The sequence below is a fragment of the Microtus oregoni genome, unplaced genomic scaffold (assembly GCF_018167655.1).
Source record: "Microtus oregoni isolate MIOR12 unplaced genomic scaffold, Mior012 000020F_ref0000438, whole genome shotgun sequence".
NCBI classification, from domain to species: Eukaryota; Metazoa; Chordata; class Mammalia; order Rodentia; family Cricetidae; genus Microtus; species Microtus oregoni.
In genome coordinates this window covers 5,153,333-5,173,957 of record NW_024543079.1, presented here as the reverse complement: position 1 = coordinate 5,173,957, position 20,625 = coordinate 5,153,333, and the positions used below count along the sequence as shown (strand labels likewise).

The following is a 20,625-nucleotide window of genomic DNA, read 5'->3' as shown; positions in this document are numbered from 1 at the left end:
AGTGGCTGCTGTCAGAGTGAGCTGTGGCAATGTCTGTAGGGAATTTTCTGGGTTGTTAATTGATGCAGGAGGATTCAGCCCACTGTGAGTGGTGCTGTCCTTGGACAGACGGTCCCGGGTTGTGTAAGGCAGCAAGCTGGGACTGGAGAGATGGCTCAGCCAGTTAGAGCATTTGCTGCTCTTGCAGAGGACCTGGCTTCAGTTCCCAGCATCCACATAGTGGCTCACTACCATCTATAACCCCAGTTTCAGGGGCTCCAGTGTCCCCTTCCGGCCTTTCAGGCACCAGATGAACATGTGGTGCATATACATACACGTAGGCAAAGCATTCATACATATAAAATCATCTTTCTGTTGGTTTGCTTTTTGTTTTTGTTTTTTGAGACAGGGTTTCTCTGTGTAGCCCTGGCTGTCCTCGAACTCGCTCTGCAAAACAGGTTGGCCTCAAACTCACAGAAATCCACCTGCCTCTGCCTCTACCAGTGCTGGGATTAAAGGTGTGCCCCCCCAATAGAAATAATCTTTAAAGGGCTGGAGAGATGGCTCAGAGGTTAAGAGCACTGGCTGCTCTTCCAGAGGTCCTGAGTTCAATTCCCAGCAACCACATGGTGGCTCACAGCCATCTGTACTGAGATCTGGCACCCTGCTCTGGTGTGCGGGCATACATCGAGGCAGAATGTTGTATACATAATAAATAAATAAATCTTTAAAAAAAAAGAAATAATCTTTAAAAAAAAAAAAGACAGCTAAGGGATTGGGGATTTAGAGCTGTGGTAGAACGCTTGTCCAGCAAGGATGAGGCCTTGAGTTTAGTCCTCAGCCCAAGGAGCAGATGTGCAAAAGCAGACTGGGCAGGCGTGGAGAACAAACTGGCAAGCAGGGCTCTTCCGTCGCTCCTGCTTCGGCTCCCCTCATAACGGAATATAACCCGTAAGCCAAATAAACCCTTTCCTCCCCAAATTGTTTTGGCCATGCCATTTATCATGACAAAAAAAGTAAACCAGTTGGGACTGGAGAGATGGCTCAGCGGTTGAGAGCACTGGCTGCTCTTCCAGAGGTTCTGAGTTCAGTTCCTAGCACCCATATGGTGGCTCACAACCATCTGTAATGAGATCCGATGCTCTCTTCTGGCGAGCAGGCATACATGCAGGTAGATCATTCTATAATAAATAATTTTTTTTTTAAAGAAAAAAGTAAACCAGGAAAGGAACAAGGCTCGGTGTCTGTCAACAGAGGACTAGACAAAGAAATGTGCAACTCACGACAGATTTTGGTTTTAGTCATAAAGAAATTATGTTGTTTGCAGGAAAATGGATGCAACTGAAGATACTGGACAAAGAAACAAATATCGTATGTTTTCTCTTACTTATGTGGAGGGCAAACCTCTAATCCTTGCACTTGAGAAGCAGAGGAAGTAAACTAAAAGTCAGCTTGGTCTAGACTGTGTACAGTTACATGAAATCATGCCGTGTATGTGACATTAGAGATGGCTAATGGATGGGGAAAAGGGAGAAAGTGGAATTGAAGCCAGGCAGTGGTAGCATACGCATTTGATTCCAGGACTTGGGAGGCAGAAGCAGGCAGATCTCTGTGAGTTTGAGCCAGCCTGGTCTACAGAGTGAGTTCCAGGACAGCCAGGGCTACACAGAGAAACCCTGTCTCAACTGCCTCTAAGAACAAAGGGGCTTACGCTTACGGGAAGGATTCCAGGTGAGCCAAGGGAACTGGCAGATGTGCTCAATGCACTATACTTGTATTGAAAAATTAAAAACCCTGGGGATCTGGGAAGATGAATCATTTGGTAAAGTTCTGCCCTTGAAAGTATAAGTTTGATCCCTAGAATATGTCTGTAATCCAGACATTTGCAAGGCGGGGACAGGTGGATTCCTGAGGCTCACCAGCTACCCAGCCCAACCTAAATGTTAAGCTAGAGAGGGAACCTGTGGCAACAAGAAAAAGGAAAGAAAGAAAAGGCCCGCACCCGAGGAAGGCTGGCACTGGAGGCTGTCCTCCGGCCCCCACATCCCTGTGTACACCGGACTGTGACGGTTGCTGAAAGCACTGGTGTGCACCTCTGAGACACAAATATACAAACGTGTTTGAAACAAGTGAGTTTCAGTGCAAGTCAGCTCCTTCAAACAGCAGTTAACAAAGCTTTTAAAAGTTTTTCCAGCTAGCGTTGAGCCCTCTGGTCTTAGAATTCAAGCGTGCAGGAACCCTTCAGCTATGATAGCTCAGCAGGAGGCCTCCTCTCCTGCCTCTCTAGCACATAGTTTTCCGGGATCTCAGAGTTTTAGGAGTTGCTAGCTGTCACTGGGTCTCCTCTTTTGGAGAAGTTTGGAGTTTAAATCTGCAGATTCAGTCCTTCTGGGTGTAAACATGTTGGCTTCTGGCCGAAGTAGAAAAATGGGCATTGTCAGGGATATAGTGGAGGGTGGAGGGTTGCCACTAGTGTCCTCCAAGTACGGAGAGGTGTTAGTATGCAACAGCATTTCAAACCCAGGCCCTGGTAAGGCCTGCGCCTCTCCCATTCCCCTCTTGTGCTATAACTGGCCTGTGCTCTAAGCTCACCATGCCCTGCCATACCTCCCAGTCCTGGTACAGGCTGTCCTCTTTCCTTGGCTACCTGGAAACTTCTCCATTGTCATCTCCTTTCAAGGTTCCTTGGCACACTCACTGGCCTGGTATCCCCTTGCAGCCTTATCTCCCTACACAGAGGGATTGTTTATGTGCCTGCTTCCCCCACGGCTCTGTGGGGGCTCCCTGAACACAAAGCCTGTCTTATTTATTGCTTGTTCCCAAGGCCCTAGTACAAGTTCAACACATATCCTGCCTAGTCAAATGGAGAAACGACGGGGCCCTCCCACCACATCACTCAGGGCCAGGAAGACACATGGAGACACCCCTTTCCCTAGTCTATTCTGGCCTAAAAGGGTTTCTCTTATGTGATCCCAGAATGGCCAGAGAGCCACTCCCTTTAGAAACCTCACTCGAGGGCAGAAGCCTGCCCTCTACTTGCTTTGGAAACTGCCTCAGTGTAATTGAAACCACAAAACAGGGTCCCAGAGTGCTGCAGCCAGCCCAGATCCTGCTGGAGCCTCCCTTCCGCCATTGCTGGGACCTAGGAGGCAGGATGAAATCTTGTTCCTCTCAGGGGCTCTTACTGCAGTGACAAAGAACAAGGTTAAAATGCATGGGAACGTGAGCAAGTATGGCTTTTTTTCATACAAGCTATTTTTTTAATTTATTCTCTTATATGTGTGTGGGCCCATGTACAGAGGTCAGACAACTCTGTCCAGTCAGCTCTCTCCTGCCACCATTTCCATGGGTTCTGGGAATTGAACTCAGGTCCTCAGACTTGTGTAACAAGCATTTTCACCTGCTGAGCTGTCTCACCTGCTGTGTGTGTGTGTAAAACCAACCTGGCTTACATTGTGAGTTCCAGGACAACCAGGGGCTATGTCCTCTATGAAAGGGGTTAGTTCAGCAGTTAAAATCACTTGTTTTTCCAGGGGGCCCAGGTTTGAGGCTCTGTACTCCAGTTCCTCTCCTGGTCACCTGCTGGGATTACAGATGTCACTTTTTATTTTTATAATGTCTCACTGTGGCCCTGGCCAGGCTGGAACTCAGATCTGCCTGCCACTGCCTCCAAATGCTAGGATTAAAGGTACCACCTCACTGGGCTGTAGCAGGTTTTCTCTTTGTGCCACCAACCAGCTCCCAAATCATGACATGGAGCTTTATTAGTTATGAATGCTCAGCCTTAGTTTATGCTTGTCCTACTAGCTCTTATAACTCATTTTAACCTGTTTCTCTATGCTTTGCTTCAGGGCTTTCCACTGTTCACTGTTTGTCCTACTTTCCTGTTTCGTCCATGTATGGCTAGCTATTGGCTGCCTATCCGCAGAGTCTCCCTCACCCTCTCCTCTTGAACCTAGATTCCTCTTCCTACTTATTCTCTCTGTTCACCAGTACCACCTATCCCTCCTCTGCCTATTGACTCTTAAGCTTTTTATTAGATTAATCAGGTACTTTGGGCAGGCAAGGCAAAACAACACTTCTTTACATAAACAACTGCAACACAACTTACATAGTTAAACATTCCACACCAGGCCTTTCATATAGGCTTTTTTAAAAAACAATAACATGCGGGGCTGGAGAGATGGCTCATTGGTTAGAGCACTGGCTGCTCTTGCAGAGGACCTGCGTTCAACTCCCAGTATCCACGTGACAGCTCACAACTGTCTAACTCCAGTTCCAGGGGATCTGACACCCTCATACAGATGTATATGCAGGCAAAACACCTAATAGACATACAACAAAAATAAACAAATCATTAAAAAATTTAAAAAACATGAACTTGTGTTTTGCCTGCATGTATGATCTGTATGTAGGTATAGGATTCCCCCAGAACGGGAGTTACAGTTGTGAGCTGCCATGTGGATGCTAGCAATTGAACCCTGGTCCTCTGCAAGAGCAGCAAATGCTCTTAACTGATGAGCTATCACTCAAACCACAGGTTTTTTGTTTTGTTTTTCCTTTTTCAGGACAGGGTTTCTCTGTGCAAACCCAACTGTTCTGAAACTCACTCTGCAGACCAGTCTGACCTTGAACTCAGAGAGATCTGCTTGCCTTTGCTTCCTAAGTGCTGGGATTAAAGGTATGCACCAGCACTGCCTATGTTAACCTGTTTAACATTTTTTTTTTTGTGTTTTGTTTTCATTATGTTTATGCACCACATGTGTGCCTAATGCCCATGGTGGCCAGAAGAGGTGTTAAATAATCTCCTGAACCAGTTACAGGTGTCTGTGAGCTGCTGTGGTGATACTGGGAATCCAACCTGGGTCTTCTGGAAGAACAGCAAGTGATATTAACTGCAAAACCAGCACCTTTCATAGAGATTTCTTTTTTTTGGTTTTGTAAGACAGGGTCTTGCTACATAGTCCTTGGCTGTCATGGAATTATGTAAACCAGGTTGGCCTCAAACTCATCCACTTATTACTGTCTCCCAAGTGACAGGATTAAAGGTATGTGTCACAACACCTGGCTTATAAGATTTTTAAAGCTGGTTTTAGGGGTTTGATCCATCTCACTGGTCTTGAGACAAGGTCTCTTGTAGCCCTGGCTGGTCTTGAAATTGCTTTGGGGCCAAGATCCACCTTGAACTCTTGATTCTCCTCCTATACTTCCTGAGTGCTGAGTTCACAGGCATCTTTGCTCTTTATCAACAAAATGGACTTTTTGAAAGATTAAATTTTGTTTGTGGACCGCAGAAGCCAGGGGAGTGCATCAGATCCCTGGGAGTTGGAGGTACAGGTGTTTGTGAACAACCAGACCTGGGTGCTAAGAACTAACTCAGATCCTCTAGAAAAGCAACCATTTCTTCTGCCCCAAGTCTCAGTGGTTGAGGGTGTACTTCAGTGTTTCTCCCAGGAGTATGGGTCCCTAGGTTTGATCCCCAGCATCTTGGGGGGGGGGGTTATAGTCACAGAACATTAAAAAAACTATAGGGTCTTAGCACACAGCTCATGTTTTGCTTGGTTTTCCCAAGGGAACCACTTCCACATTTCCCCAGAAGCCAGAACCTGTAATAGAAGAGGGATGCCTAAAAGAGTCACTAAGATCTTCAGACTGTGTGGCCTGTCTTATGGTCACCAGACAAGTACTGTCAGCAGTGCTGGGTATGGAGGCAGACAGGGAGCAAGGGTCAGCATCCCGTAGGAGTCTAACAAGCTCTTGCTAAACCCCTCTCCTGAGAAAGATGCATACAATGGTCACCCCAACCCCAATGTCCCAGCAGCACCCAGACTCCACCAAAGATCCCTACCCCCTCAGGTGTGTGTGTGGGGATAGCAATGCATTTATTAGGTATACCTACAGAAGAACAGGTCTAAAACTACAGGTGATCTTAAAGTGGAAGCTCTGCACCAAGAAATGATGGCTCCCCAATGGCTGCATAGGCTCAAAGTGTGAAGCAAATTCCTTAAGATGCTGGCCAGGGGGTGGTGCACACCTTTAATCCCAGAACTCAGAAGGCAGAGGATCTCTGGGAGTTCTAGGCCAGCCTGGTCTAAGGAGCTAGTTCTAGGACAGCCAGGGCTGTGACACAGAGAAACCCTGTCTAGAAAAAAAGACACCCCCCCCCCAAAAAAAAAGCTCCTGAAGATGGAAGCAATTTGGCTAGACAGTCCTGTACCGCACAGGTGAAGAGTGGATACATACCTAGTAAGCATAGAACATTCTGAGACCACAGAAGAGGGAGGATGAACTGGAGGTAGAGGGGGGAGAGAATTCAGGGAGGCTACCTGGTGCTCAGCCACATGTGGGGGAAGAAATTGACAATTCTCAGGATACACAGAATGGGGGTCAGATGGACAAGACACAAGGTTGCTTCTATAGCTCAAGCTGCCCTTAAAATGGCTGATGTTGAGGCAGCACAGCTGTGAAAGCAAGCACGGTTAGAAAAGTCGAAGAGAATCACCGGTGCTATATTCTACTTGGTGAGCTGGAAACTGGCCTGAGTGCGGCCAACCCATTGTCCGCTTTGTGTACTTTATGCAATGACTGTTTCCGTACGCATCGCATGCTTATTCTTCAGATGGCATCCGGGTTCTTCCTCATTCAGCTTTCCTAGTATCTGGATCGACAGGTAAGGACCACCATGGCCAGCTCTTGTGTGCTACTCTGGTTTTGCTTGTTTCGTATAGGGAAATAAACCAGGCTGACCTAGGAGTCAGAATCCCCACGTCAGCTTTTCCAGTGCTAGAGTAGTGTTGGGGGTTCAGGTGTGTCTACTCTTGACTCTACTTTTTGTTTGAGACAGGACCTCAGTACACACCTCTGACTGCACTGGAACTAGCCAGGGAGACCGGAGTGTTGGGATTAAAAGGAGCCGAGCCCCACCGCCATCACAAATTTTATATATATATATTACTGGGACTGGGTGAGGGACATGGAAAATTTGCTATTATTGAGCTACACACCCCAACAAAACCCTTTTTAAAATTTTTCTTTTTGAGGCAAAATTTCACTCTTGTAGTCCTGCTGACTTCAAACTAGTGGTGATCCTTCTGTCTCAGTCTCCTAAATGCTGGGATTAGAGGTGTGAGCCAAAAGGCCCAGCTGCTAGCACTTATGCTTGGATAAAGTCTCATGTAGCTCAGCTTTGAACTTGCAATGTAGCCACCTCCCCAAGTGCTGGCAGTGCACATCACCTTAAAAAAAAAAAAAAGAAAAAGATGATTGGTGAGGCATGGTGATGCGTGTCTTAATCCCAGCATTCAGGAGGCAGACGGATTTTGAGGCTATTCTGGTCTACACAGTGAGGCCCTGACTTAAAAGGAAAAAAAAAAAAAAAAGATTGGCTGGGCATGACAGTACAGTCCTTTAATCCCAGCATTTAGGGGGGATTAGTAGGCAGATCCTTGAGTTTCTGGCCAACCACGGTTAACACGGTAAAGCGATTTAAAAAGAAAAAAAAAAAAAAGAGAGAAATACTAAGATCCCCCCCCCCCCTTACTAGCTTATACTGTTGGTCGCCATTTTTCCTGACCTCCTAACATCCCACTTCAGAACTGGAGGCAGCCAGCGTCATCAATCATGGATTTCAGAGGACGACCAGCTCTGGCGTCTGCAGCGCAGGTCGAGCAGCAAGTGGCAAACTTGTCCTCCTTTCAAGCTACCTTTACTGGTCGATAGCGACCTAGGGAGGCCACAAGTGGGTGGAGCTAGCAGCCTAATTCCGGCCAGGAGCCGGGTAAGGGTCCCTAGCAATCGCGTGCCCTGTGAAACTAAACCGTGGAGCCTTCACAACTCCAGCGTAACCGTTCTATCACTCCTTAGACTGCTAGGTTACTCAAGAGCAACTTGTGAACAGGTTGCTAACGGGAGAAGGTTCGTTTTGCACACCATCTGGCCTCTGAGCAAACAGTGAAAACACTGCAGGACCCCTCGGGGAACAGGCCCCGAGGAGGCTAGGACCCAGGTGCCGGCAGGACCGACGTCACCACTCCGCCTCTGCAACTGAGCCCGAGCCCCTAGAAGATTCCAAACCAGTCTCGTGTCCCCTAAAGTGTCCAAGTAGATCCTCAGTCCCTCCGAGTGTGATCTGCAGGGAAACTGAGGCAGGGCGTGCGTATGGATTCATTCCTTTCCGCCTACATCCCAAGAAAAGCAAAGCTGTCTCCCCCCACCTTCGGACCACACGAGACAACAGGGAAGGACGGGAAGATGGGGAGGGGGTCGAAAGCAATCAAGGTCCGGGGAGCCGGCCAACATTGCCACACTCAAGATGGCGGCGCGGCCCCGGCGAGGTCCCTCAGAGGCGGTACCGACGCATGCGCAGCGCGGAGTCCCGGCCCGGGACACAAGATGGCGGCAGCGGCGCTGGGGAGGGCGAGGCGGAGGCGGCAAAACGGGCGGTCGAGCAGAACGTGTAGCCGCATCCCCTCGGGTCCGCTTCGGGCAGGTAAGAGCCCCAGGAAGCCATGGTCCCGCCGCGAGCCGCGCCATGGTCCGGGAGTCCGAAGCAGGACGGCGGAGGCACCTCCGGCGCTTCCCGCTCGGGGTTGCCGCTCGCCCGGTCTCTATCGTCGCCGCCATCTTAGAGCCGCGGGTGGGCAGCAGGGCCGCTGGCTGGGGTGAGTGCAGTGGGCCCAGGGAGCGCGGACCGAGCGGCCTCTAGGGTCCCTCCGCTGCTGCCGCTGCCGCCGTCGCCACCGCCTTTGTGTCGGGCTCCGACTCTGAGTCGCCTCAGCCCGGGGGCGGGAGCGCGCGGCAGGGCGGGGGGCGGAGCCCAGAGATGGGCCGGCGCGCGCGCGCCAAACACCCCGCCCCCGCTGAGCTGTGGGGGAGGGATGCGCGGGTGCGCGCTGAGGCAGTCCCTGCGTGCGCACTGCGCAGAGCCCGTGGCTCCGCCCGCTGGAGCCGGAGCATTCTGATTGGTCCGCTAGAAAGTGCTGCCCCACCTTCCTCCAATCCCGGAATCGAATACTTGGGCTCTCACGGGTTCCGCTGGTGCACAGATGCAGTTGTTTGTGTGTGGACTGCGCTGAGCTTTTCCGACTTTGTTGTGCGTGGGAGTCCGGAAGGCAGAGGCTAAGGAAACCAGTAACCTAATGGGTCAAGTGGTTTTGCCTTAGAAGTCGGGGTGACAGCCCGGCCTGGAACTTGGTGGGTCTGGTGCTTTGGGCAGGAGACCTTTTGCACCCATCTAAGCGGATTTATTTCGTTTCTTATTTTTAAGAGACAGGATCTCTCTTGTGTAGCTTTGGCTGTCTTGCAACTCAAGTATATAGATCAGGCTGGCCTCGAGCTCACAGAAATCCTCCTGCCTTTGCCTCTCGAGTGCTGGGATTGAAGGCGTTTTGCCTCCGTACCCGGCTCGTTTAATTTTTAATTATTAGTGCGTGTGTGTGCGCGCGCGCCCCCGTCACTGTACTACGTAGTTTCACCATTAGCCCTTAGCAGATTCAAAGCTGATAAAACTTTCAAGCCGCGTAAAGTGAAAGAATTAGTCATCTTGTCTCCCAGTCCCACTTGTGGCGTGTTTAAAAATGACAGTCTTGTTGAGGGTTGATGGCACAGACCTGGAAATCTAGCACTTTTAAGAGACGGAGGCAGGCTAGGACGACCCAGGGCAGTAGGCCTGTAGTCTCAACCCTTGGAGATACCGGCAGGATGATTAGGCCTTTAAGGCCAGTCTCAGCTGTGTGAGACCCTGTCCTAAAGTTACCAATTGTTTGGTAGCTCCCTTCCCCATTTCTCACTCCTAACAGGTGTGGTGGGGCACAGCAATCTGCCCTAGATGAGTCTGGTAACAGCTGCTGTGGGAAGTGCTGCGGTGATCCCATTTGGGTGGCATCGGGCTGGGCTGCTGCTTCTGCCTTCTCTAACAAATGCATCAACCAGGTGCATTCTGTCACATTTTCTGAGATAAACAGTTTTCAATAAAGGTGAATGAGATGTGCTATATGTGTTTGCATGGTTTTGTTTTTATAATGTTTTCAAAGTGTGTCTTTTACTAGTTGTGGGTGACTTGAGATAGTGTCCCAAATCTTCCGTATGCTTTGTTCCCTGTTCTTTGGTCGACAGACATTTTGGTTGGCACAGCTGGTTGTGCAATATATGGGGCTTCAGTGTTGGAAATGAAAACCTGATTCCCCTTGGCATGTGTCTGTGTCCCACCTAATGGGAAGGCTGAAAGGGAAGGATGTTTTGAGTGCAGTGGTTGAAAGTCAGTCTGGGTAACAAAGCCAAATCCAGTTCAGAAGGAAAAACTGAGCTGAGCATGGTGGTCCTCGCCTAATCCTAGTACCTGGGAAGTCAAAGAGGCCAGACTGGGAGTTCAAGGTCATACTCAGCTACAAAGGGAGTTTGAGTTCCTCTCTAACCCAAGAACAAAAGAAAAAAAAAGTCAGTTCCAGGATTGCAGGTGGAATTGCTCATTGAAGTGCTCACTCAGCACCGCAGATCTGGCTTTGGTTTCCAGGAAAGCAAGGTTTTTCCTTTTCCAGTCCTGGTTGTACAGGCTCTAATCTCAGTTAATCCCGAGACTAAGGAAGGATGATCATATATATATTCAACACCTTCTTGAACTACAGATCAAGTTCAAGGATATTGTTGTCCATTTTTTGAGACTGTCTCAAAAGCTAAAGAGGCGTGGCTCAGTGACAGAACAATTATCTAGCATGACCAAGGATCTAGGCTCTATCCCCAGTACCTCATATATTTGTCAAGCTATATATATACATAGTGGTCTCAGCCAAGGGCTGGCAATGTAGCGCATGAAAGAGTAATTTCCTGTCATGTTCAAGGCTCTGGGCTCCATCTTCAGTACTTTAGAACAAACGACCAACTTCAAGGTGATACGAAAGCATCAAATCAAGTTTAGAGCTCTATGGTAAACTAGGTTCAGGGCCTATGAAGGCAGCCTTTGTTGGTTGAAAGTTTGAGAAGTACATTGATTGGAAAAAAAAAGCTAGGTGATGGTTGTGCACACTTTTAATCCCACACACTCAAGAGGCAGAGGCAGGTTGAGCTCTGTGAGTTCAAGGCCAGCTTGGTCTATAGGGGGAGTTCCAGAATAGCCAGGGCTACACAGAGAAACCCCGTCTCAAAAAACAAACAATAAAGAAAAAAAAAAAAACCTCAGCAACAAAAAGAATCTCTTGCCGGCGGTGGTGGTGCACACCTTTAATCCCAGCACTCGAGCACTCGGGAGGCCGAGATAGACGGATCTTTGTGAGTTTGAGGCCAGCCTGGTCTATAAGAGCTAGTTCCAGGAGAAGCTCCAAAGCTACTGAGAAACCCTGTCTCGAAAAACCAAAAAAAAAAAAAAAAAACCAAAAGGATCTGTTTGAGCATATTTGTCTAGACAGGGTCACACTACTATATCGACCAGGCTTTGATCTCTGAGAAGTACAACTTTGACTCCTTGAGCCTCCAGACCCTCATAGTGTGTCCTTGTCCCTCTTCTGTTGCCTCTGCTTAGTGAGGCTTCTCAGGCCAATAACTCTTGTCTTCTATTTGCTCTCCAGCTGCTGATGCACGGAGTCCCCTGAGTCCCTGTCAACCTCACTGCTGACCAGCCCATCTACCTGTGCTGCACCTTCCTGTGGGCCTCCCCCTGCTTCTGTGGGACCCCGTGACGTGGGTTCAGTCCAGCCAGAGAAGAAACCCCTCTCATGCTAGTGTTGCAGACCCCAGAGGGTGAGAGAAAAGGGACCTTATTCAGCCTTGAAACCCATGGGCTCAGCCCCCAAAGGAGCCATTCCAAACCTTTCTGTAATCAAGGCCCGCTTGTTACACGTGTCCTGTTGCTGCTGCAATTTTTATCTGCCAAACTGTACAGATAAAGTAACTATTGATTTTTCCCTTTCCAAATTAACAGACGTCTTTGGGTGTACAATAAAATAAATGTTCAATGATTCCTATGATGTCGTCAACAACCAGTCAGGGATCCTGATGAGCATGCAAAGAAAACCTTCCAATTAGCTTTTGTGGTCTTACTGTGGGTGAGGGTTTCTTGTGGGTTTTGTAACATACTAAAAACAACATGAGCATCATCAGTCTGATCTCAGGCGGCCCCTAGGTGTGTACCAGGACCAGACTGGGAAGTACCTGGCCTTTGAGGCTTGTGCTAGGTGTGCTCTAGGAGGGAGTAGTGGAGAATACAGATCTAAAGAAGCTGGTTTCTTCAGTGTTTAACTTGGGGCTTCTGAAGGACTGAACCCCCTTCAGTTACACTGGTTTCCTTAGTGACAGACTACTACCAGAGTCCATGCTTCCTCCCCACTAGTCCACTGACTTTACCATCTTCCCAAGAGAAGGCACTGGTCATTATAGGGCGACTTCTCAAAAAAGGCAGACCCTCTTCTTGTTGGCCACTCTGGTGCTCTGTAAATGTTCGCAGGATTAGTAGAGCTCCTTTTGGATACAGGTAGTATCCTCAGCTCTGGAGAGCAATGCCCTGGACCCAGTCTGAGGAAACAGTCCCCCTGTAGGTCTAGCCATCTAAGCTTTCTGATGCACTTTTTAAAAAAAAATATTATGTGTATAGCATTCCTTCCATGTGTGTCTGCAAGCCAGAAGGGGGCACCAGGTCTCATTATAGATGGCTGTGAGCCACCATATGGTTGCTGGGAATTGAACTCAGGACTCCTGGAAATAGCAGTCAGTGCTCTTAACCACTGAGCCATCTCTCCAGCCCCTCTGATGCACTTTCAGTGACACTGTGGAAGAACTGTGTCCACCAAATCTGTGGGGGAGGGAGGAGGTGGGACAGAGTCAGTCTTCCTGGAGGATGGGAGCCCAAGGGCAAGCCAGACCATTAAGGGGATGGATTTGGCTAGGCGGGCACCCTATCTTACAGTTGAGGGACAGAAACTTCAATCTCACTGCTCTTTTGGCACTAGTTGGCTGGCTGTCCAGACAAGACTGTAGATAAGTCACCAGAGCGAGCCCTAGGCTGTAATTAGTGAGTAGGATGGAGTTGACACTCATGGTCCTCTGTGACAGGTCCCGCGCGGCTGCTGAGATGGCCAATGAGAATCACGGCAGCCCCCGGGAGGAAGCATCCCTCCTAAGTCATTCTCCAGGCACCTCCAATCAGAGCCAGCCCTGTTCTCCAAAGCCAGTGCGCCTGGTACAGGACCTCCCAGGTACTGGAGGGAGTGGTATGGGCTGGTAGGATAGCGGAGTGCTGTGCGCAGACCTGACTGTCTGGGTCATACTCTTGTTTGCAGAGGAGCTGGTACATGCAGGCTGGGAGAAGTGCTGGAGCCGGAGGGAGAGCCGCCCCTACTACTTCAACCGATTCACCAACCAGTCCCTGTGGGAGATGCCTGTGCTGGGCCAGCACGATGTGCTTGTGAGTGCCGACTTGGGGCAAGGGTCAGAGCAGACCTCTGGCCTTCCACAAATGTATCTCAGACAACTAGGTGTCTAGCCCTGTGCTGATACCTGCAGATAAAATGTCAAGGAAGACAGTTCCTGTCTTCAAAAACCTTGCAATCAAACAGGAGAGATGAGGGCAGATTATTAGTGGAGCATGCCAAACACTGGGCAGCATGCGAAGAGGTAGGCGTCAGCAAGAGAGTTCCGTGTCTTTGTGGTATGTTCATTCTGTGGCAGAGAGTAGGATTCCAGTTGTGGACTTATTTAAAGAATATACTGAAATCCATGGGGATTGAACTCCTCTGAGAATCAGGGTTTAAGGTGAGGCTAGCTAAGTGGGAGGGGAAGGATGTTCTAGGAGTATAACCACAGGCTGTCTGGTAGGAACCTCAGCTCTTGGAGCCCTCTATACATAGTCAGGCAGGGGCCTCTTCATTTTGTAGGAGAGGACACTGAGGTTCAAAGGGAAGTGACTGGCCCAAGGCCATGCAGAGCCTTGCTTGTCTGAAAAATAACATTCCCTGACTTGTCTTGGTTCTCGATTTCCATTTTGTTCTTAAGGCACTAATCTAATGCCACAGACCATAGCAAGTCACTCACTGATTTGTGTCACAATGTCAGTGGTGAAGTGGGGTTAACATAGCCTTTCTGAAGGTGAGGGCATTAGGAAGGAGTCACCCCTGGCTACAGCTGCAGGTAGCAGGCAGGAGTGGAGTCCAAGGTTCTTCATCTGCATTCCAGGCCTTTGGCTTCCATTAGGAGCCAGAAAAGGGTGGGAAAACAAGAATTTGAACTGTTGGGGCTCCTAAGCCACTGTTTGCAATTCTGCTGTTTTCTGTCAGTCGGACCCTTTGGGGCTGAATGCAACCCCCCTGCCCCAAGACTCAAGCTTGGTGGAAACTCCCCCAGTGGAGAACAAGCCCAGAAAGCGGCAGCTCTCGGAGGAGCAGCCAAGTGGCAATGGTGTAAAGAAACCCAAGGTGAGTGTCTGGGACTCCTAGGACCTGGTCGGTATGTGGTTATCTTGGGTGTGTGGCCAGAAGCTCCCTGCAAGGGCAAGGGCTGGGTCAGGAGGGAGTCCTAAGTACAGCTGCTGGGCCTGGCTGCAGACTTTGGACTGGATGCCTTCTGGTTTCTTTTCCTTCAGATTGAAATACCTATGACACCCACAAGCCAGTCGGTGCCCAGTTCCCCCAGCATCCCAGGAACCCCAACACTAAAGATTTGGGGTGCATCTACTGAAGATAAACAGCAAGCAGCTCTCCTCCGACCCACTGAGTGAGTACCTATTGGTTAGCTTGGATATGTACATTGCTGATGGGCAGCTTGCCCAGAACTGTGTGGTATGGTAGTAGCGGGCAGGCCATCTTCACTACTCCTGTCTGTGCCCTAGGGTGTACTGGGACCTGGACATCCAGACCAATGCTGTCATCAAGCACAGGGGCCCTTCAGAGGTCCTGCCCCCACACCCTGAGGTCGAGCTGCTCCGCTCTCAGCTCATCCTGAAGCTACGCCAGCACTACCGGGAGCTGTGCCAGCAGCGGGAGGGTGAGAGCTCTGCAGCCTCCCCTTGGCTTCACTTGGGTTTGGGTGGCAAGGGGGCCTAGTGGTTCTGTGTGCTATAGGAAAACAGATTTATTGGGGTCCCAGCTTTTATGCTGAGTGTGTTTCTCAACTTGTCTGCAGTTCCCATAGCTGTAAGTTGGGGACAAAATTCTTAGAGAAAGCATGTGTGGCGCCCATACCTCCCAGCTCTCAAGAGGCTCAGGCAGGATTTCAAATTCCAGGCTAGTCTGGGCTGCATTACCAGACCCTGTCTTTGGTATTCTGATTCTCAGAATAGAGTCTAGGAAGTAAGCACATGACAAACTCTTATGACTGTGTCTTTTCCTGTCTCAGTGGACCCCGCTGGACACTCCAGGTTCTTAGCAGCTTTCTTGTCCCACAGGCATTGAGCCACCCCGAGAATCTTTCAATCGTTGGATGCTGGAGCGCAAAGTCGTAGACAAAGGATCTGATCCCCTGTTGCCAAGCAACTGTGAACCAGTTGTGTCGCCTTCCATGTTTCGTGAAATTATGAATGACATTCCCATCAGGTATAATGCCACAGCTCAGTTGGTTGGTCCCTGTGCCAGGTCACATGTAGGAGGACTCTAATTCTTGCCTATTTTCTAACTCAGGTTATCCCGAATCAAGTTCCGGGAGGAAGCCAAACGGCTGCTCTTTAAATATGCAGAGGCTGCCAGGCGGCTCATTGAGTCCAGGTTTGGCTTTCGCTACCCAGCACAATCAAAATGGGGTGGGGAGGGGGGCAATACGTCTGGTGAATGCTCACAGGCTTGTCAATGCTGCCAAAGACAGATGGGTGGTAAGCCTAGAGGCTAGTACCTAAGATGGTAGCAAAGTAGGAAGAGGAGGAGAGGAGCAGACACCTAACAGTTGGGCCCTGCACAAAATACAGCTTTCTCTTGCCACCAACCTGCAGGAGTGCATCCCCTGACAGTAGGAAAGTGGTCAAGTGGAATGTGGAAGATACCTTCAGCTGGCTTCGGAAGGACCACTCAGCCTCCAAAGAGGACTACATGGTGAGAGGGCCCCAGGGTGAGGCTGGCCTCCACAGAAGCCTGTGTGCAGTGTGGCAGACCTTGATGCTCATCAGACCCAGAATCATTACAGAGATGCTCAAGGCCCCTAGTTTTCTCTCAAGCTCAGAGGCAAACAGCTGTCTTTTCAACCTGATGAGTGTTCAACATGTCACCTTAGTAGATCTGTGAGAACAGTCTGTCTTTTCTTGTGTGTATCCATATTACAATTAAAAGCCACCTTTTTAGGGGGTTGGAGAGATGGCTCAACAGTTAAGAGCACTGGCTGCTCTTCCAATGGATTGAGGTCCAATTCCAGCACCTACATGGGGCTGTACCTATAACTTTCATTATAAGGGATCTGATGCCCTCTTGTGGCTTCTGTGAGCATTAGGCATGCATTTGGTATACAGAAGTAACTGATGGTAAAACACTTATATGTGTACACATAAATATTAAAAAACAGCCAGCCACTATTGGAGTCAATTCCTACTCTTAGGGTATACACAGCCCTTCCATTCTCTGGCCCCTGCCTGTCACTTTTCTAATTCCATCAGCATTTGTACTGGGTGCTCTTCAGGACCGTTTTCAGACTTGTTTACAATCACAACATTAAGTGTACTTGACATGTGGTGACAAAGACAGGTACACTCCTGGCCAGAGTGACTTGTTCTCACAGTGCAGTTTCACAGGTATAATTCTTTTAACAAGAATTTAAAAGCACAATCCTTAAGTCCACACCAATCCAGTTTCCTGTGCTGTAGCAGCCTTCCCAATGGAAGGCGAATGCTGGTGGTCCTGCCTGGCTTGCCTCACTCCCCACTGATTATCTTGGGTTCTGCCAACGTAACTGCAACAAAACTGCAGCCATTCATTAGATGCTTACATGACAGGGGCTTGGTGGATCAGGGAATGGCACTGACTCGTCACAATGTCCTATTTGCTAGCTTCAATTCCCTTGATAGGAACAAGATTCAGAGAAGTTCAAGCAACATGGCTAGTAAACAGTAGAGCCACTTTCAAAACTGGGACATCTGGGATCCAATAGCCCCACAAGAGTTCTACCTGCCAGCCCCAACGAGGCCCTTTTGCCACCAGTGTCCTGACCAGGGCTTTTCTCCAGGACCGCCTGGAGCATCTGCGGAGGCAGTGTGGGCCCCATGTCTCCGCTGCAGCCAAGGACTCTGTGGAAGGCATCTGTAGCAAGATCTACCACATCTCCCTGGAGTATGTTAAACGGATCCGAGAGAAGCACCTTGCCATCCTCAAGGAAAACAACATCCCAGGTAGGGCGCCAGCTGTAATGCCATCTAGTCTGTCCTAGGCCCTGCTTGAAGAACATGTGAGGCTGTGTGAGGCTGTGCTGATTTGGGAGAACCTATTTCTTGGAGTAATGTTGGGTAGAATTTGCTGTCTTTTGGCTCTGAGGTGTTAGTACTCCCCTGGGAAATTAATCAATGAGAAAGGAAGAGCCAGAAGTTGATGAAAGATGGGCCAGTTAGTTAAGCAGACCTGGGTCAAATCCATTCCCTAAACCTTTGCTTTCCCCAGACCCAAGTGTAATAATATCTGCCGTGACAATGGGAGGGAGGGAGGGAGGGAGGGAGGGAGGGAGGGAGGGAGGAAGGAAGGAAGGAAGAAAAACCTGCACAGGCCCCAAAGATCCCTATATGAGTAAACTTAACTATCCAGACAAAGGCCACTGTTTTCATACTTCCAATTTGTCTGGCAGGCTGAGGGCATTGCGAATCTGCTTCAGTGCTGAGGGTGTTGATACATGTCACCAGTTAATGCCAGTTGCCTGGCGGCTTTTTAATGGCTTTGTTTCCTTTGTGATGGAAACCGTTTCAATTTCCTGACCCATGTAAGCACTAGCACAATGGATGTGAGCGCTGTCTAGAGCTGAATAGCCCCTCACTGTCCTTCCTGCCCACAGAGGAGGTGGAGGCCTCAGAGTTGGAACCCCGTCTGGTGTACTGCTACCCAATTCGTCTGGCTGTGTCTGCACCCCCCATGCCTAGTGTGGAGATGCACATGGAGAATAGTGTGGTCTGCATCCGGTATAAGGGAGAGATGGTCAAGGTCAGCCGCAGCTACTTCAGCAAACTGGTGAGAGCTGGGGAGGCTTTCCTACTTCCTTGACCATACTCCTCAGCAGCTCCCAGTGATGAGGCCATGAGATCCCTGCTGAATCCCTTCCTTTCTGTCACACAGTGGCTCCTGTATCGCTATAGCTGTGTTGATGACTCTGCCTTTGAGAGGTTCCTGCCTCGAGTCTGGTGTCTTCTCCGTCGATACCAGGTACAGATCTAGGGCCGGGGAGGGCTCCCTTGGAAAGGAGCAGGGAGACGAGCCTCACACTGACTTAAGGCTAATCTGTAGATGATGTTTGGCGTGGGCCTCTATGAGGGGACTGGCCTGCAGGGATCACTGCCTGTACATGTCTTCGAGACCCTCCACCGACTCTTTGGCGTCAGTTTCGAGTGCTTCGCCTCACCCCTCAACTGCTACTTCCGTCAGTACTGTTCTGCCTTCCCGGACACAGATGGCTACTTTGGCTCCCGCGGGTGAGATCCAGGAGTTGTTGGGCTCCTTCTGCCCATAAAGATGTCTGCTAGCGCACAGGTCCCATCCCAGCCAGTTGCTTCTTAATGCTTAGGGCTTTGGAATCAGGCAATCTTGAAGATAGCTTGTCTTCATTATTTCCCGTGTGTGCACACTATCTACTGTGTGACCTCTGACATGCTGAAACAGCTCTGGAGCTTCCACTTTTCTGGCTTCATGGGCAGACATTAAATAGACACTACCTAAGGCTGGCCTGTGGACTTTTCTGTGAACTAGCTTAGGTTTAGATTAGGGACCCTGGCACTGAGGGATGAGAAGATTAATACAGACCTCAAAAGTATCAGGGTGAAGAGCACAGGATATTCAGGTAGGAAGGAAAGAAAGTGCTCAGCGGAAGGTGAGAGCCTTGTGCTCATGAGCTGGGGAAGCCCTGGGTGTGGCTTCTGCTGAGGTGGCCCTGAACTCCATTTCTTCAACTTAGTGGATACAGGCACACACACCTAGCCTCTGTAACTTATTTGAGGGACATGGTCACTTCTTTGCCCTAGCACAATTAGGGTGAATATTGGCCTCTGGCCTGACTGTGGTCATCTCTTCATTGTGGCTGTCTGGAGGTGGAGGCAGTATGTGTGAGGGACGGTGCCGGTAGACTACAATGCTCACCTTCTGTAGGCCCTGCCTGGACTTCGCCCCGCTGAGTGGTTCCTTTGAGGCCAACCCTCCGTTCTGCGAGGAGCTCATGGATGCTATGGTCTCTCACTTTGAGGTGGGTGTGCTGCCAACTGACGAGGCAGGCAAAATTGCAAACTGCCCTCCAGGGCAGAACCTCATCTCCACCCCATACTCTCCCTCCCACAGAAACTGCTGGAGAGCTCACCAGAGCCCTTGTCCTTCATTGTGTTCATCCCTGAGTGGCGGGATCCCCCCACACCAGCGCTCACCCGAATGGAGCAGAGCCGCTTCAAACGCCACCAGCTGATCTTGCCTGCCTTTGAGCACGAGTACCGCAGTGGCTCCCAGCACATCTGCAAGAAGTAGGTGCCCGGGCAGCAGGGGAAGGAAGCCAGGTCAGGCTGGCAGGCTGAATGAGCAGGCCAGTCTGTGCCCTCTCCTGAACAGCTGCCTTTGCCCACAGGGAGGAAATGCACTACAAGGCCGTCCACAACACGGCTGTGCTCTTCCTGCAGAACGACCCTGGCTTTGCCAAGTGGGGGCCGACGCCAGAGCGGCTGCAGGAGCTCACCACTGCCTACAAGCAGTCAGGTCGCAGCCATGGCTCCAGCTCTTCCTCATCATCCTCCTCAGAGGCCAAGGACCGGGACTCGGGCCGGGAGCAGGGCCCTAGTAGAGAGTCTCACCCCACTTAACATATCCTGCGGGGAGGAGGAGCCCCAGGGGTGCTGTTATAGACTGCTGGAACTCAGTCCTCAGGGCTGAGCAGGCCCCAGGGCACTCCCTTGGGATGGCAGCAGGACTTGGGCTGCCAAGGACATAGGAATATTATGGCTCTGCCAGGACTCCCCCTCCCTGCTCACTCCCCCAGATTCACCAAATCCCTTGTAAATAGGCCCATGCCTTCCCAGCCCCACACTGACCCTGTTGCTGCCTTGTTTCATTTGTAAAAGGAAATACAGAAACTCCCCAAGAGTGTGTGAGGGTCTTGGGGCAGTTGCCTCTGTGACCACTCCCTACCACATCTAGGCGTCCCTTTATTAAGATCCCTAGATTTTCATACTCATCCCTGGGTCCTTGCAGGTCTGAGTCCCTAGAGGCTTCTGAGTGCCTAAACCAGACTAACAGGCTGCTAAATGCTTTACAGTCAAGGCCCAAGAGAAAGTATATAGCCTCATAGGTATAGTACCTGCCCTTTCAGGTCCTGGAGACAGGGAGCCCATGGAGAAAGCACGGTTCTCTTTAGCTCAGTCATCTCCTGGGGTCAGGCTGGTTGGGCCTGTACTGGACCACTGGAACAGGTGGGTCAGCTGACTGTGGAGTCAGGTAGCCTCCACTTGAGACTTCTGCCTGCTTTCCTGGCCCTTACCTGGTTCAGGTTATTAGCATGTATACAAAGAGAGCTACAAGG

General features: G+C 50.0%; 1 protein-coding gene across 2 annotated transcripts; it reads left to right on the top strand.

The window, feature by feature from the left end:
• The first annotated feature begins 8,345 nt into the window (after nt 1–8,345).
• Pcif1 (phosphorylated CTD interacting factor 1) lies at nt 8,346–20,238 on the top strand. Of its 2 annotated transcripts, XM_041670120.1 has the most exons (17): nt 8,346–8,467; nt 11,538–11,709; nt 13,018–13,160; nt 13,245–13,369; nt 14,238–14,375; nt 14,543–14,673; nt 14,789–14,943; nt 15,344–15,491; nt 15,576–15,659; nt 15,881–15,980; nt 17,101–17,263; nt 17,914–18,086; nt 18,192–18,278; nt 18,360–18,544; nt 19,215–19,308; nt 19,401–19,576; nt 19,678–20,238. In XM_041670120.1, exons 3-17 carry the CDS (start codon nt 13,037–13,039, stop codon nt 19,907–19,909), a joined length of 2,115 nt encoding a protein of 704 aa, XP_041526054.1. In that variant the 5' UTR covers nt 8,346–8,467; nt 11,538–11,709; nt 13,018–13,036; the 3' UTR covers nt 19,910–20,238. The 2 variants fall into 2 exon arrangements, with proteins under 2 accessions (XP_041526054.1, XP_041526053.1); XM_041670119.1 differs by lacking the exons at nt 8,346–8,467; nt 11,538–11,709 and having other exon boundaries at nt 12,986–13,160.
• Nucleotides 20,239–20,625: the final 387 nt, after the last annotated feature.